Source organism: Cicer arietinum, chromosome 3 (genome assembly GCF_000331145.2).
Source record: "Cicer arietinum cultivar CDC Frontier isolate Library 1 chromosome 3, Cicar.CDCFrontier_v2.0, whole genome shotgun sequence".
NCBI lineage: Eukaryota > Viridiplantae > Streptophyta > Magnoliopsida > Fabales > Fabaceae > Cicer > Cicer arietinum.
In genome coordinates this window covers 70,387,203-70,405,173 of record NC_021162.2, presented here as the reverse complement: position 1 = coordinate 70,405,173, position 17,971 = coordinate 70,387,203, and the positions used below count along the sequence as shown (strand labels likewise).

Below are 17,971 nucleotides of genomic sequence, written 5' to 3'. Positions count from 1 at the left end.
TTTGTACATCTTATGTTGCTGTACCTAGAATTTGATTTCGAGATGAAATAGTCTCTGAACATACTTTGGTCCACTTTAACCTACTGTTCGTGGATTCTTACCAGTGAACTACGTACGTAGAAAGAAGGGAAAAAATGAACTTTTTTTGAGGTTAAACAAACTTTCATTAAAACAGAGCTGGACTGCAGTTTACAACAGAAACAGCAACAGATATGGGATTACTTTCAGGGGCATTCCCGTCCAGAATTTAGTCCCAACAGTCCTAGATAAAGAGACTAAGTTATGTGCTTCAGAATGAGCACTCTAGATACATGCCTAATTGCTACTGTATGTAACCGGGTCATTAACTCTTTACAATCTTGGATAACATTAATTTCAGGGTCATTAACTCTTTACAATCTTGGTCATCAGATACAATTGTAACACAGTCCTAACCTTTTTCCAAGGCGACTTGTATTCTCTATCGAACACCAAGAGCCTTAGCTAAACCAGGATCAACAGTAATTTCCTCCAATTTGACCTATCTAATATTTATTTTATTTTTTTGGTATTTTCTATAAAACAATGACTTACATGTCGAATTTTCACCCCTTTCCAACACTTTTTTTATTCGTACCCATGCTTTTGCACTATTTTTGCTTTTACTAGTCATTGACGTAAGTTTTGAAATATTACTCTTCAAAATTGGAAGACTTACTCCCTCTGATCTTTTAATATAAGAAAACATTTACAAAAATTACAAAAATCAATTAACTTACTTATTGCTATAAAATTTAAATAGTATTTCAAATATACCCTAACATTAAATGTCTTATTCCCACTAGGTGAGTTGTTAGTAAATATAAATCTCACATTAGATAGGGGTATAAAAAGAATTCTAACAATTAATGCACATTGAAATGTTTATCTTTTATTTTATAATTGGGATCAAATTTTTTCTTATATTAGGGACTGAATTGAGTATTTCTTAATGCATTATGTGTGACTATGGAATTTGACGATTAAAATAAAAAAAATGAAAAGCGATTAATAAGCATAATTGATGCCAAATCTAGAAACCATTTGGGTAAATATTAAGTCAATAGCAATCAGTTTCCAATAAGCCATGAAATAAAACAGGAAATTCAGGCAGTTAAGCTAGATGCCTATGAGTAGATAGTTCAGTAAAACCTAGATGCCTATGAATCAAATCACACAAAGGAGGAAGAGTAACAATTACTATTGCTTATAAATAAAATTGTAAATGCAACCTTTTAGTATTCACAATGTTACTAACCTTTGGGGTCAGTCATAAAAAATTTCTTGTAGTGCTGCATCAAAACTAACTTGGGTTCATAATTTATATACTTTTTCTTTCTCATTGTGTTAAAAGCCTCATGTGTCAAATACATATTTTGAATGTAACAACTGTACCAAATTTTCCCTGCCAAGGTCCGACTTCTTCCCTACCAAATTTTAATGTCCAGCCTCTGGCAAGGATCATAACCATCATCCAGCACCTGCAACCACAACTCTTCAAGCATTGTGTAGATGTTGCTGCTTTGTGGATGTGAACTATCTTCTGAGAAGAATACATGGATCTTATCCTTAACTTCTATCCAGCTTTGACCAGGAACCTTTTGTACACCCATTTGTTTCATTAAGTTCCTTAGTTTGGCAACATCTTCCCAATTGCCAGAAGAAGCATGTATGTTTGAAAGCATCACCATTGCAGCAGAGTTGGAAGGATCAAGTTTTAGTATATTTTCCGCAGCTCGCTCTGCAATGTCAACATTATTATGAGTTTTACAAGCAGCAAGTAGAGTTTTCCATGTAGTAATGTCTGGGTCAAATCTTGTTTTCTGAATAAAAGTTTCTGCTTCATGCAAGCATCCGGCGCGAGCAAGCAAATCAACCATGCATGAGAAATGCTCTCTTGTTGGTGGAATCCCTTGTTCCACTTCCATGGATTTATATAAGTGCAAACCTTCCTCCACCAATCCAATGTGACTGCAAGCGGTAAGAACCCCAAGATACGTGACCTCGTTAGGCCGAACACCAAGATTCGTCATCATTTTAAAGAGATTAAGAGCTTCATGTCCAAGTCCAAACTGAGCATAACCAACAATTAAACTACTCCATGTGACAATGTCTGGGTTCTGGGTAGAATCGAAAACATACTGGGCAAGTGTAAGTGATCCACATTTTGCATACATGTCAATCAATCCATTGCGCACAGAAATATCAAGCACCAGCCCCGTTTTAATACTAAAACAATGGACTTGATTCCCAACTCCCATAGATGTCAATTCAGCACAAGTTCCTAATAAGTTAGTTATGGTGATATGGTCAGGCTTATTTTCAGAAAAAAGCATTAGTTTAAATAATCTGAAAGTCTCTCCTTCTTGCTTGTGCTGCAAGTATGCAGAAAGAATTGCATTCCAAGAAACTAAGTTAGCATTGTTGCTTATATCTCTGAAAACATTCAATGCATCACGTATACTCGAGCACTTCGCGTACATGGTTAGCAAAGAGTTGCATACAGTTACTTCCTTATCAAAACCTATTTTGACAACATAAGAATGAATTTGCATGCCTTGGTTGAGTGTCATAGGGCTCCCACACGCACTAAGTAAGGAAATAAAAGTAATGCTGTCTGGGATCAATCCCCTATGGATCATCTGACTGAAAAAATAGATGGCTTCAGTAGCATCACCACTGTCAGCAAATGCTGCAATAATCGCATTCCACGACACTAAATCAGGGCTTTCAATCTGATAGAATGCTGTCTTTGCTGAAGGTAAGAATCCGAATTTCGCATACATGTCGGATAGGGAGCATCCTGCAAAAAAGTTTCTTCCTAAACCAAATTTAGCACACATTCCATGTACTTGCTTTCCATACTCTAGTTCAAGAAGGCTGCTACAAGCACTGAAAACACTGCCAAATATAAACTCATTTGGCTGATAAACACCTTGCCTTAGCATATCTCTGAAAAGATACAATGCTTCTATCCTATAACCGAGTTGAGTATATCCCGTAATCATCGAACCCCAAGAAATCAAATCCTTTGTAGAGATCATTGTAAATACATTTGAGGCATGTGCAATTTGTCCAAAACTTGTGTACATTGAAATAAGAGCATTTTGGGAAATCAAGTGACGACCAAACCATGATTTAACCACATGAGCATGCAGTTGCCTGCCTAAATCAATATCCCCTGCAATGTAGCAAGCCTTAATTATGCTTCCAAAGGTTAACTGGTCCGGAAACTGACCCGATCGCATCATTTGAATATACAAGACGATGGCATCATTTTCTTGACCGTTCTGTGAGTATCCTGAGATCATTGAAGTCCAAGAGACCACATTTCGCAGCTGCATTGTGTCGAAAACTTTTCTAGCATCTTTCATGGAACCACATTTTCCATACATATTAATCATATGATTTTGGAGGATTATGTTTGGTTGGTAGCTGGATTTCAAAATGTGATCATGGATTTTGTTGGCATATTCAAGAGATCTAAAGTTGGTGCAAGCCAAAACTAGACTCGTAAAGGCGCTTGGTTCCAAATGGGTCTTCGGATTCTTTAGATGGAAATCAAATGCTTCAAGAGCTTCCTTGTAATGCTGTTGCTTACACAGCAAGATGATGGAACTATTGGTTGGTAGCTCTGTACTGAGATTGGAGAAAATTGGTGGTTGCAGACTAGATCTTACACAATTATGCATACATCGAATTACACTTTGAGTGATCATAGACATGGGATATTTGAAAAGAAAAAGAAGCAAAACTGTAGTTAAATTTCAGAACCTTATTGGGTGAGATGGTTTCAGGACAGAAGTGGTTACAAATGAGTGTTTGTGACTAAGTAGAGAGATTCTTCAGCTAGAACCAAACATGAGCATGAGATTGTTCTAACCTGAGAACTGTTTAGCATAAATTAGAAATCCATTAATCTAAAAAATGACCATTTAGCCAATATATTTTGTTCAATTTGAGCAAAAAGCAAACTTTTCAAATGTTAATACGTGAATGATTAACATGAGCCATGCTACTAACCCACTAACTCTGCTATATTAAGCTGAAGTCAGTTTCTACTACCAGCTCTTGGTGACCATTTTACAAGCAGCTACTATGCAACAGAATTGCATTCTACAATTTGAACATCAAGGAATGGGAAATACTGTATATGCGCACATGATAACTGAAAATAACGCACCTGAAAAGAAGACCTCTAGTCTCTGCTTAGTGTTCACAGAATATTCAACTCTGAGTGCACTCAAACATCAGAAACAGAGAATACTAGTGTTGTGTACTTGTGTTGTTAGAGTTACAAAAGTACCCAACCCATTTTTTTTCTTCTTTTTTCTTCCTCTTTTATTTTTTGTAATGGGCCTAAGTCATCGTAAATTTAGCCCAAAACATGGTTATGGGCTCAGGATAAAATACGGAGCATTTCTCTTTACACTTTTTATTTTTAAGTGTTAATATGGTTATGAAACTTAGTTAGCATTTGTCTATTTTATATGGAACTTTGGAATTTAAAATTCCAAAAATAGAGATGTGTAGGGATGTAATGGGTAATCACGAGCACAAAAACTGTCATGTTGGATAAAAAATTGTCATGTGTGCTTGCTCCATATTTGCACAAGTATTTGGTTATAGGATGAGTACAATATTTTAAAAAAATGAGTGTTTTCCGATATTACTACATAATACATAAAGATATATTTTTTGTGTGGTTTTAACCCTCTTGTTTTCAAGAGATTGAAACTATAGTAATTTAGAATTCGACCAAAAGATAAATACATTTTGATTAAGAATTTTTTGTTTACAAGATTTGAAATAAATTATTAATATATATTACATTTTAATGATAAAATTAATAACAAGTAAAAGTAATATTCGCTTATTTTATATATGAGTTTTTGTTGGAACATAAGTATGTTATAGTGTGAATTTAAAAATGTGTTGAAGTCCCACATTGGAAATAATTTTTTTTGAAATCCCACTCTGAAAAACTATCATATTTTGTGTAGTTTCAATTTTATACATACTAAAGTCTCACATTGTTTAGAAAACATATGTGACTTTGCTTCCATCACTATATAATGAGTTTCAAGCTATTGTGAAAAGTACACCAAAGTTGGATGATTTTCCCAACTTTCTCTTTTCTCCCTCTTATATTATGCTCGCCTAATTTTCGAGCCACCTCTCCCCTTTCTTTTTGTCCCTTCGGTTTTAGAGTGGTTATTATGTCGCAGTCCCTTCGGTTTTTAAAGCGGTTATTATGCCGCAGTCCCTTTGTTTTTAAAGCGGTTATTATGCCGCAGTCCCTTCGGTTTTATTATGCCGTAGTCCCTTCGGTTTTAAAGCGGTTGTTATGCCGTAATTCTTTCGGTTTTTGAGCGGTTGTTATGCCGTAGTTCTTTTGTTTTTAGAGCGGTTGCTATGCCGTAATCACTTTGTTTTTAGAGCGGTTATTATGCCGTAGCCCATTCGTTTTGTTTTTTTTGTCTTTTTGAGCGGTTATTATACCGTAGTTATGAATGGTCATAATACCATATTGAGAGTGACTTTAATTGTCATATTGAGAGTGGCTTAAACTGCCATATTGAGTGTGTAATTCTAGAACGATTTTCTACGGTGCAGTGGAACTCCGATACAGTGAATCTGAGCTGTTTTATCCTGGGGACTTCGTGGTTGATAGTCTCCCTTGCACAATTTGGGCAGTGCCGCGAAACGTCTTAAAGAGAGCGACCTAATCCGCGACTCAACTCAGTAATATCTTCGGTGGCATAAATTGTGAATTTTAAATAGTTTTTAAAACTCAAAATCCATAAGCTACTTGATCCATGCCTGCAGCGGGTTGGTTTTATCCACCGAAACCCATGGACAATAATTTTTCTTTGTTATCCCTAACCAAGTTCAAGGGATGTTCGAAAAGAGAGGGTATTTTGGGGGGAAAATAGTAGAGGGGGTGGTATGTTTAGTAAACATTGGTTGACTTTGGTCAGAAAGCCCACAACTTTGAAGGATTCAAGTCCAACCACTACACCTCACTTCTCATCTACCTATCTTACTTATATTATTATCTAATTGGATGCATAAAATAAATCCAGAGTCTATTTTGTTGTATCTTGTTATGCATTTTTTATAACACTATTATGTTTAACAATTTTTATAAACATTAATTTGATATCTAAATCTGTCACAATTATTATTATATTATATTTATAAAATTTAAATTAATCGAATGATATTGATTGTCAATAATATATATGGTCATCTCACTTAAGTTCATTCAATTACATATTCAAGTGTATGAGTGAAAGATTTTTTTATATCAAGTTACAATATTGTATGTAAGTTTTTCTCATTAATTCTCTATATAAATATAGTTAGCTTTTAGAGAACCTTTAGTTATATATTTTTGTTTAAAACTATTACTATTTCTCAATATATTTAAATACATCGTAACTAAATTAATGCATATATAATGAAAATCTATATAACTATAAGGACATGGATTCATATTCATATATACTTTTATATCTCAAAATTTCAATATCTACCATATGGGTAAGTTATAGATACTTTACTCATAATAACATCTTTTAAAAAACCAAACTCATAATAACATCTTTTAAGAAATTAAGCAAGTCATAATATTTCATACTCGTATAATTTTACAAATAATTTTTTCATTTTCAATATTTTTAATATAAATATCAAATAAATTTTGCGAAAAAATAAATTAACTTATCATATAATATTATTAATATTATCATTTTATAAAATAAAAATATATATTCTATTTGACAGAAAATACACAAATTTATTAAAAATAATCATAAAATACGAATATATTAAAAATTATTAAAAAATTATTTTCAATTATTAAAATACACGAATTTATTTAAAATTATAATATATATATATATATATATGTTAAAAAAGATAATAAACAAAAGTTTACTATACATGTATTCTGAAAAAACATGTTAACACTCAACTTTCATTAACATTTCATACTCGTATAATTTTACAAATAATTTTTTCATTTTCAATATTTTTAATAAAAACATCAAATGAATTTTGAGAATAAATAAATTAAATAATTATATAATATTATTAATATTATCATTTTATAAAATAAAAATATATATTCTATTTGACAGAAAATACACAAATTTATTAAAAATAATCATAAAATACGAATATATTAAAAATTATTAAAAAATTATTTTCAATTATTAAAATACACGAATTTATTTAAAATTATAATATATATATATATATATATGTTAAAAAAGATAATAAACAAAAGTTTACTATACATGTATTCTGAAAAAACATGTTAACACTCAACTTTCATCAATTAAATTATTTATTTATAATTGAATGCTATTTTTGATTTTAAATTTCCTTATTATAATGAAAATTTGAATGTTAAAAAATAAATAAAAAATTAAGTATTGCATAAAATTAAATTAGTTTTCAATAGAATTTATTTGTGGTACATATCAACATAACTACAATTCAATTGTACAAATAATCAGTTAAAAAATTTAAATACCTAAAATTATTTTTAAAGTATATGTAAATCTTTAATAAAATAAATTTTAAACTCTTGATGAAATATATCCAATAAAAAAAATTCTTTATAACAACTTTTCATACTCGCAATTAAAACATCATACTAATAAAATAAATAAATTTAGACTACACTACAATATAATTCAACATTTATATTCTTTAAAATAAAAAATATTAAATATTCAATCATATTTTTAACTTTTTACATCTTATTTATAAAGTAACTATATTTATAATACATAAATTATTACTTAAATTATTACTTATTAATCTTATGAAATTAAATAATTAATATCCACGCGGAGCATAATCTAGTTTGCAATAATTCTATAATAACCAACTGCCAAAAGATTCATAATGCTCATAATTTTTCTACCAAGAGATTCCACAGAATGTTTAATAAATTTTCTCATGCACATTCCTCTTATTAGAGTAGTCAACCCCAAACACAGCATAGCATAATCACTAATCACTAATCACTATTAATCACTAATAATAGTTAAATGGACAGGTATGACACATTATTGATAGATGGATTGGTGCCATCTCAACTACTATTTGGTATAAGATAGCAACACATGCTCCACACTAACTATTCTTTTTTTATGTTACATTACTTTTACTTCAAGTTACATCCAAGTGAAAGCTATACCATACTTATGAAATACCTCCAAACAAAAAGCTAATTATTCAGTTTGGCAGTTCCAATCATAACCTAAGTAATTTCAACGTTTTTTCCATTAAAAACAAATATATGCTGCCCCAAATGCACCTAAACTTTATATTACATTATAACATTACATAACCCTTCTCTTCATTCTGTCCCAAAAATAACTCATTTTTATTCCATTCCACACCCTCAAAATTGTGGTCAATTTTTTCAGAAGATGGGATCATTAGAAAGGTCAAAAAAGAAAACCCTTTTATGGAAGAAAGCCATGCTTCATTTTTCTCTATGTTTTGTAATGGGTTTTTTCACAGGCTTAGCTCCAACAGGTAAATCTTTAATCTTTTCCACCAAAGTTGAAGTTGCAACTTTAAATGGAACAAATTTTTCAGCACCTCAACCTTCTCAAATTTTAACAAATGTCAACAAAAGTTGGATAGCTCAGGCACCTAAAAGGCATAGAATTCATAGCCAAAAAACAACAAATTTGGAAGTAAAATCACTACCACAATTGAAGCCAAAAAGACTTGTAATCATAGTAACTCCAACAAGCACAAAACTACCTTATCAAGATGTTTTTTTGAGAAGGTTGGCAAATACCATAAAACTTGTTCCTCAACCATTGCTTTGGATTGTTGTTGAAGCAAAAACAGAATCCAATGAATTGTCGGAGATATTAAGGAAAACTGGTATCATGTATAGACATGTTGTTTTCAGTGAAAATTTTACTGACTTAGAAGCTGAATTGAATCATCAGAGAAATTTAGCACTTGGTCACATTGAACATCATAGGTTGAGTGGGATTGTTCACTTTGCTGGACTTAACAATGTTTATGATCTTCAATTCTTCCAACAACTTAGAGATATTGAGTATGGTTTTTCACCCCCCTTCTATTTTGCTAAATTAATTTTAATTATATGTTTACTTTATTTATTTCCATTATTAATTTGTTTTAATTTCTTAATATTATCGAAATTTTAAAACATTATTTAAAATTGAAAATCATCGACCACATGACAGATTTAGTTATTTAAAATGACTAATGTAATAGATGATTTTGTTTTTTCAATTTTATAGATTATTTTAGAATTTTGTTGATTTCAACATATAATTTTATATATTTATACTTACAAAAAATTAAATTGGCAAATCACTATCATGATAATAATCATTCAACACGAAAAATAATAGTATGTTTCCATCTTAATTATGTACTATTCATTTGACAAATGAACAGGGTGTTTGGGACATGGCCAACGGCATTATTACTTGCAAATAGAAAGAGAGTGATAATTGAAGGGCCTGTATGTGACTCATCTCAAGTAATTGGATGGCATTTAAGAAATATGAACAATGAGACAATCACTTCTCCTATTCATATTTCAAGTTTTGCATTCAATAGCTCCATTCTTTGGGATCCTGAGAGATGGGGTCGCACTTCTTCTGTTAAAGATAGCAATCAGGTAAATAGTAATTTACACATCATAATTTTTTGCTCAAAACCAAGCTTCAATTGCTATCTATATAAGAGGTTTATAGTTAACAAGTTACTAAGTGTTTTGTTGAACAAACTCTTACATATAAGCAAATATGTATAAGTTATTTTTATAATTAAAAATAAATTAAATTGTTTTTATTAGCTATTTCGATAATCACACATAAAATCAAATCAAATTATATATTACAATTTGCCTTCGTAAACTATTATGGGAAGTTTATGAAAATAGATCGAAAACAACTTATAAATAAATTATAAGTTGTTTTCATCTTTCATAAATTATAAGAAAATAAGCACTAATAAACGAATTTGGATCCTCTTCTTTTATGTTGTGTACCAAGTGTAAGTAAAAGTTTTACAATATCTTAAGATTTTAAATAAATATATAATACTTAACTTAATATTTTATTTTCTCATTTTCTCCTTCATATTAAGAGAGGTAGAGACAATAAATAATTTTATTTGTGGATAAGGTTTATTAAAAAATATTCTTTGTGTTGCTTGTGTGTCTATGTATAGAATGAGTAAAAAAGAAACATAAAATAGAATAAGAAATTTTTAATAAAACTATCCAAACATGCCATATTAAAATAAGTTAAAAATAATTTATAAACCATCATAAACGATTTTTTTTATAAATTCAATAAAATATACACATGTATGCATTCCATTAAAAAAAAATCAAATAAATTGTAATAAAAGTTACTTCAAATGCACTCATAAAATTAGATCGAGTCTCTCTTTGGTCTCTGCAATACACGAATTTTATCTTTAAAACTAAAAAAAGTATAACTAGTTGATAATTTTGTTAAAACTCATTCTAAAATAGGGTATTGATATGCACCAAAGTAGATTAGTTTATACATGCCACATGATGATTCCTTCACTTTTTGAATTTTTACTTGGTTTATCCAACGCTTGCCCAATCTCTACCAACTACTTTTGAAAGGAAAAAATCGAACGCAAGGAAAAAAATTATTCGGTAAATAATGACAACTTGATTGATTAGTTGAACTAATCAGAATACTAATTATGTAGTGTTTTTTACTCCGGCATAATGTCTTTCATGTGTAATAATGTATGTGATGTCCTTTTACTCTAAGATTACTCCAAGATAGAACCTACTTTCATGTTACTCTCTCAATTTCAAACTAATTATTTTCTCTGTGCAAAATATAAATATAAATAAATTAAAGAAAATTAATATATTTAGTATATATTTTTTTAATTAATTTTTATTTATAGTTTAAGACAGAGAATATTATATTATTTTAGCATATAAACTTTGTTTTTTCTAAAACAAGTGTAATTACTTTTTTTTAATTTTATCCTTGAATTAATATTGTACGCGTTTCTTCAAATCCTTATATTTTATTATGTATTTATGATAATCGTTGATAACCAATAATTAATAGGAACAGTTATAAAATCACAATTTTCATTTATATAATAGTTTTTAAAAATTTGTGAAAAAAATCTATGACACTTATTTATTTTTGAATGGAGAAGAGAGTTTCTCAATTAGAAAACTTAGTACTGAAGAAATGAAAAGTAAAAAGATGTACTACTTTTAACTATAAATAAATGAATAAATTATACCAAAAAGCTTTGTTACTTAAGTTGTTGTTTTCTTCTTCTAATTATGAAATTACTCTTTTGTGGTTATCCTAGAATTCAATAAAGTTTGTGAAGCAAGTAGTTCTAGAAGATGAGACTAAGTTGAAGGGAATTCCAGCAGAGGACTGCTCCAAAATCTTGCTATGGCGTTTCCACTTTCATGTCCGCACCATTTCCAAGCACTAATTTCTAACTATTACATAAAGTGGAATGATAGAGAAAAATAACGAATGTTGAAGCAATTCAGAAATTGGCCAGTACAGGAAATATTGCTTTCACACTACAAATTATATGAAATTTATTCATTTTTTTTTTTTTTACTTTTGCAATTGTCTTCCGTATATAGTTTTATTCATTTTTACTTTTTCCAAAATTTTTGTTAGCTTATGTAAAAGGGTCTTCTGTTATGAAGCAAAACATTTAAAGCATACTATTTTTTATTATTTTTTTGAACAAAAAGGTTCTCGAGTTTATACAAAATTTGTTGTTTATTTTTCTTTTCTTGGGCTTGAGATTTATTCACCGAACTAGTGCATGAAGCTTGGGCTTCCCTCTTTTGGTCCAGAACAGAAGTTAACCAATATAATGGAATAGATTTGGAATTTTCTTCTCTCACCTATATCTTTTAAAAATCTCTAAAATATATATTTAAATTCACCAATCTAAAAAACGTTGAAAATGGAAGAAGAAATTCTCATAGATTTTGGTGAGTTTTTCTTTCAACTCCAAATTTTAATTCGATTGACTAATTTAAAAGTACATATTGTATTTTATCCGATCGAATTGACCATAAGTGTATTTGTTCTTTTCATATCTTTATAGGAGTGAGTATATTTAAATTTGAATTCATCTATCTCTGGTTATTACAATTCATTTGATTTAAGTACAATATTTAAAGATATCGTCATTAAATAATAGCTCATTCATTAAAATTATTAAATAAAAAGTCATCAAAATTTATAAAATAAAATAAAAAGCATCATCATAAAAATCTTTATTTTTTATAAAATTTTAGGAGAGTTGTATAACAAAATTATTCATGATTAAGAAAAATATCAAGATTGAAAAGTAATTTAGATAAGTACTTATTTATTATTTTTGAATCCAGAATAAAAATTGCATTAGTGAAAGTGCGTAACTAATTAAGTTTTGATATAATGGTAGAAATATCATAATAACGGTGAGTCACAATAATTTTATAAAAACTACGACTTATAAGTTTTGAAAATCACGACAATTCACTATAGTTTTGATAATTATAACGTAATATCGAACATACACTAAATAAATTAGATATTAAATCATGTATTTTATGTGAATAAAAGTAATTAATTAGTATATACGCTAATCATCAAATACCATTTGTGTCAAATATTGAACTTAGAACCTCTTACATATAATTTATTTGAAATCACTAATCAAACCACTTGACAATTCCTTGAAGAACAAATATTGAAACATGTAAATAATATATTTGCAACTCAAATATGTCCGAAGTACTCTTTGATGTACTATAGTTGAGGATTATGATTCACGGTTACCTCTCTCTTGCAAATAATAATGGAATGTTCTTGCGTTAATATATACTTATTACAGATAGAAATTAAATGAAATGAATTTAAAATCAGCACACCTTTCTTGTGGCTTCATGTGACTAGATGTTGACCTTTAATGCGATTCACATGCTTAGCTTGGAAAAGCCATAAAATTTTATTGATGTATATCCATTGTAACAGGGTCGACTCACTAACTTTGGAAGTTTAAACGAAATTTAAAGAACACTTTTTTAAGTGAGACTTTATTTGGTAATAAAAAATTAGACTTTTTAAATGTGAAATTAAAAAAAAATTACGAGTATTACAAAATAAATAAAAAAAACTTACTGATTATATATATCACAAATATAGACATCATTTATAATTTTTAAAATATTTAACTAATTAAATTTTAATTATTTTAATATATATATATATCCTATAAACTGTATAAAAAAAATAGTAATAGTGATAGAGCCTAGATTCAAACTAAAGAAAATTATTCAAAATATTAATACTTTAATAAAAGAGCCAACATATTACTATAAGTAAATTAATTTGTAGTCTTATCAATAATATAATAACTTATTTAGTTATACAAGTGTTTTAAGTTTGAAGTCTTTGTTTTAGTAGCTAAACCTTTAGGCCAATCATAACAAAGTCGATCCAATAAATTTAGAGTTCTAAAATAATCTTTAATATGATTTTTTTTTCTTCATAAAATGTGAGACATTTTTAAATACAAAATAAAAAACTATCAATTTTATAAAAATAAATACAAAAACTAATGATAAATATCCAAATAGTGTTTAATATAGACTCACATTAAAATCAAACTATTATATTTTATCTTAAAACATATATTGCATTTGTGATTTTTTAAAATTATATATTATTTTTCATTATAGTTTATATATTTATTTTAATAATAAAAAAATTAATAGTATTAATAACAAGCAACAATCAATGACTGAAAAAAATTAAAATTCCATCTTATCAAATATACGTGAAGTGTTTAATGTGATAATTATTGTGAGATACAGATAATAAATTATGAGATGAGAAGATTAATACATTTAATAAGTTTTTAAGATATATTCATTAAATATGTCACAAAAACTGAAATTCTATTCAATGCAAGTAACTTCATATCAAATTGGACCACATCACATTTAGACTTATAATTAAACATGTTAGATTGTCAAGTAAGATAATCAATAAAAATGAATTAGATACTTTTTCGTTATAAAGGTTCAGTCTAACATGTAAAAACAATAAACTATAATGTTATGATCTAGTACTTAAAAAATAGGTATTAGATTTAATAGGTTGTATATTTAATTTTTGTTAGTGTAATTGAAGAGAAGTAAATATATTTTTTTTTAAAGTATTCAATGAGTTCTAAAATTTTATCTATTTTTTTTATTAAAGTAGTATCACCTTACTTCTTAGGTCTTACAAAAAAATCATCTCAAAATAAATATTACTCACAATTTTCAATGCAACTTTAATTATTCTTTAGTGATTATTATATATACAATTTTTAAATCAATATTATATTTTACATTGATAACAGTGAAAAATTAAAAATATGTGATAAAATTATTTATCTATTTTTTTATATTATTACATTTTTTAATATGTGTGTAAATTTTAAATGACATTAATTACGAAACAGATTAAGTATGTATTACGTCAAATCTCTACACTTTTGTAAAGAAATTTTAAATTTAATATCTTAACTTGACAAAATAGATAAAAAATATATAAAGTTGGTTTGATAAATAAATGAAAAAGATAAAGAATAAAAAAAATAAAATGTCAAAGATTTTATCTTCACCATCACAAAAATATTAACAATATTAATCATTAAAGAACAAAAAAGAATATAACAAAATGGTGATTACGATTAAATCATCTATTTTTATAAAAATGTTTTGAAATTGATAGTCTCACATAATAAAATGATATTTCTTTTATTGAATGTCATTGTGAAATTGGAAATTGTTTTACAATGTTAACGTGAGCTCATTAAACTTTTATTTTAATATATTGCATCCATTTTATTTTATCTTATTTCCATTATTTTCCTATATATAGCAAAATCTAAATATAGACTTGATAAAAAAAAATCCTAATACAGACATAGCTTTATCCACTTAGCTAGCAGTAAATAGCTTCACTTTAACCCCAAGAAATTGAAACTTATGGGCAAGAGCGTTAAATGAATGTTACTATCAACTATTGATCAACATAAATATTACAGATATATCATAATAAAAAATAAAAATTTGTTGCAAGCACGACATCAATAAGATTAACAGGTTAACACCATGATCACACTCAATTAGCGACACCGTTAATCTTTGATTGAACAAGTAAAACAATAAGTGGGGCCCAGTAAAGTGGGACCAAGTAAAGTGACAAGGTCACACACAAATGCAGTATTAGCAAAAACAGCTGTTGTTCTTATTATTCAAACAAAGTCTCTTCTTTCTCTTTGGGCATTTGGCAAGATCTCATTTTTTCCCTCTTTACAGAGAGAGAGAGAGAGACTGAAACTGAAAGCTATTGTTTGGTTGGTTCAACTCTGATCTTCAAGTTATAATCTTTTTGTTTGCACACTAATTGGGTCATTTCATTTGAGATCTTTCACTTCAGGTATATATTCCCATTGGACCTTCAATTTTTACTTTTTTTTTTTTTTTTTTTTTTTTTTTTTTCTTTTTCGTTTTTCAATTTCAGTTTAATTCGTTTCTATTTTCTGAATTTCTAGGTATTTGTTTTTTCTTCCTCATTTTTATGAAAGTCTCGCGATTTCTTCAACATTTGACCAGAGTTATTTATGTCTGACTTATGTAAACGGTTGAATCTACACTCTGTTGTGTTACTTTGGTGTGAAAATGTGAAAGGGGAAATAAATTTAGTCATTTATTGCTTGAATCAATTTTATTAAGAGAAGTAGAATTAGAAACCCCTTCTTTGGTTTTTCAAATGTGATTTATTTTCAATTTATAGGGTATTCAGATATAATAATTATCAATTAATTAATTCATAGATATTAAACTAGGGAAGGATTAGGAGTTTGAACGGCTTGTTACTTGTTCCGTATTTTTTTCTCTTGCAGAACCTTATTTCTTCTTTTTCATTAAAAAAATTATTATATTTTGGATTTTCCACTTAGATTCTTTCCTTGTATGTGTCAAATTTGCTATAATTAATGTCATTCTAATGATTTATGGCATTATATTCTAATTTCATTAGATTTTTTAATTTAAAAAAGATATTTTGAATTGTGAGGTTTCAGATCTTCAATTTTTATCCCTTTTTGTGATATAAAGGATTAAATTAAGGAATGCAAAGATAATGGGGAAGAAGGGAAATTGGTTTTCTACAGTGAAGAAAGCACTCAGCCCTGACTCAAAGGTAAGAAAATATCAGGTTTTGAATAAATAAAAAAATCAATTTTTTAAAGGTGATAATTTTTCATTGAAAAATGAAATAATGAGGTAGCTCACAAGGGTAATAATTTTTCAATTTTTTGTTGTTGCAGAAATCAAGTAAGTCAAAGAAGAAATGGTTTGGGAAGCAAAAATTGCAAACCTCAGATCCTTGCTTAGAAACTGATACCACGCCACCTCTTCCACCAGCAGAAGATATTAAATTAACTGATATTGAAAATCAAAACAGTCACCATCATGTTGCTGAAATAACAACTGCCATAGATGCCGAGGAACCTGTTCCTTCTGTTCAGACAACGGTTGTTAGGACAGAAGCTGCTGCAGTTGCTCGTTTTGCTGGTAAACCAAAGGATGAAGTGGCAGCAATCAAGATTCAGACAGCTTTTCGGGGATACTTGGTATCGTTGCAGTCTCTCCATTGTTTTCAAATTTATTCGGTGCAACATTCAAGGAGTTCTTTTTTATTTTCCAAAAAGCCTGCAAAATAAAATTTATGGGCAAAATCATACAACTAAACTTAAGATGCTCATATGCTATCAATAATTGCTGCAAAAGAAATTTTATCATTTGCAATGCCTTTCAAACTAAACTTTCTTTTAAAATCATTTAGGCAAGAAGAGCGTTGCGGGCTTTAAGAGGGCTGGTCAGATTGAAAACGTTGATGGAAGGGCCCATTGTAAAACGGCAAGCCGTGAGTACCCTTCGCTCGATGCAGACGTTAGCTCGTGTGCAATCTCAGATTCGTTCTAGGAGGGTCAGAATGTTAGAGGAGAATCAGGCTCTGCAGAAACAGCTCTTACAGAAGCATGCAAGGGAGCTTGAGACCATGCGGGTCTGAGTTTCTTTTCCTTAACTTTGTTTTTGAAATGCTAATCTCTTGACATTGCACAAATGCCTATTTGACCATGTTTGTAATGCTTTTAATTTGTTCCAAAACTTCATGATAGATTGGGGAGGAATGGGATGATAGCCTACAATCAAGAGAACAAATTGAAGCCAAATTACTGAGCAAGTATGAGGCTACTATGAGAAGAGAAAGGGCACTGGCTTATGCATTCACTCATCAGGTTTTCTATTTCTCTTCTAAACTTGCATATGTTAGAAAATAGGTGAAAAATTTTAGATGAATTTGGAAGACCTGCCGAAAAATATCACATAATTTCATGAACTAAAAAATGAGAACCCAAGCTTTCATGTTATGTTGTATACTAGAGCTCCAATAAAAGTGTATTATTCACTTTAGAGAATAGTGTCAAACGTGTCAACTATTGATGAAAATTCAAGGGTTAATATTGCACACTGATGGCATAACAAATTATAGATATGTTTAAATTTCAGCTTTTGATTTTCTCATCAACGATTGAGATGTATTTGCCATTTATAGTGAAAGCGTGCATTAGATAGTCAAATCACCTACTTTATTTGTTGTTTTCTTATCACTTGAAGTTACTTCTATTTTTACCTGAAACTTACAATCTGTTTAGTTTGAGAATATTTTTTAATTTTTTTGTTTTTACTAATAATAACAAAAGTGTCACCTTTTTTCTACTTTGTTTACTATTTTTGAAGATCTATATAGAAGAGGGTGAAAACAAGGAAAAAACACTCTTT

At 28.7% G+C, this 17,971-nt stretch overlaps 3 protein-coding genes across 4 annotated transcripts in view; 2 read left to right on the top strand and 1 right to left on the bottom strand.

Annotated features, from left to right (window-relative positions):
- Positions 1–1,026: 1,026 nt before the first annotated feature.
- Positions 1,027–4,534, bottom strand: LOC101506072 (pentatricopeptide repeat-containing protein At3g53360, mitochondrial). Its single transcript, XM_012713953.3, has 2 exons — positions 4,202–4,534; positions 1,027–3,908 (listed from the first exon to the last, which is right to left on the bottom strand). Exon 2 carries the CDS (start codon positions 3,741–3,743, stop codon positions 1,446–1,448), a length of 2,298 nt encoding a protein of 765 aa, XP_012569407.3. The 5' UTR covers positions 3,744–3,908; positions 4,202–4,534; the 3' UTR covers positions 1,027–1,445.
- Positions 4,535–8,285: 3,751 nt separating this feature from the next.
- On the top strand, positions 8,286–11,861 carry LOC101488275 (beta-1,4-xylosyltransferase IRX9). The gene is made up of 3 exons (XM_004493896.4): positions 8,286–9,118; positions 9,487–9,712; positions 11,419–11,861. The coding sequence occupies exons 1-3, from the start codon at positions 8,469–8,471 to the stop codon at positions 11,548–11,550; spliced, it is 1,008 nt and encodes a 335-aa protein (XP_004493953.1). The 5' UTR covers positions 8,286–8,468; the 3' UTR covers positions 11,551–11,861.
- A 3,490-nt stretch (positions 11,862–15,351) lies between these two features.
- The window catches only part of LOC101515524 (protein IQ-DOMAIN 2), a 4,072-nt gene continuing 1,452 nt past the window's right edge, over positions 15,352–17,971 (top strand). Inside the window, exons 1-5 of one of the 2 annotated variants that reach the window (XM_012713985.3) lie at positions 15,352–15,560; positions 16,241–16,325; positions 16,453–16,758; positions 16,971–17,192; positions 17,308–17,427. In XM_012713985.3, coding sequence (XP_012569439.1) covers positions 16,266–16,325; positions 16,453–16,758; positions 16,971–17,192; positions 17,308–17,427 — 708 coding nt within the window. In that variant the 5' untranslated portion in view covers positions 15,352–15,560; positions 16,241–16,265. Of the gene's footprint in view, positions 15,561–16,206; positions 16,326–16,452; positions 16,759–16,970; positions 17,193–17,307; positions 17,428–17,971 lie in introns of both variants that reach the window. The other variant, XM_004493895.4, reaches the window with a different exon arrangement.

Excerpts from the sequence above, each read along its gene's own strand:
- LOC101506072 (XM_012713953.3), bottom strand. The coding sequence starts at position 3,743 with ATGTCTATGATCACTCAAAGTGTAATTCGATGTATGCATAATTGTGTA.
- LOC101488275 (XM_004493896.4), top strand. The coding sequence starts at position 8,469 with ATGGGATCATTAGAAAGGTCAAAAAAGAAAACCCTTTTATGGAAGAAA. Across the intron at positions 9,119-9,486 it reads CAACAACTTAGAGATATTGA|GGTGTTTGGGACATGGCCAA; the intron begins GTATGGTTTTTC and ends ACAAATGAACAG. Across the intron at positions 9,713-11,418 it reads CTGTTAAAGATAGCAATCAG|AATTCAATAAAGTTTGTGAA; the intron begins GTAAATAGTAAT and ends TGGTTATCCTAG.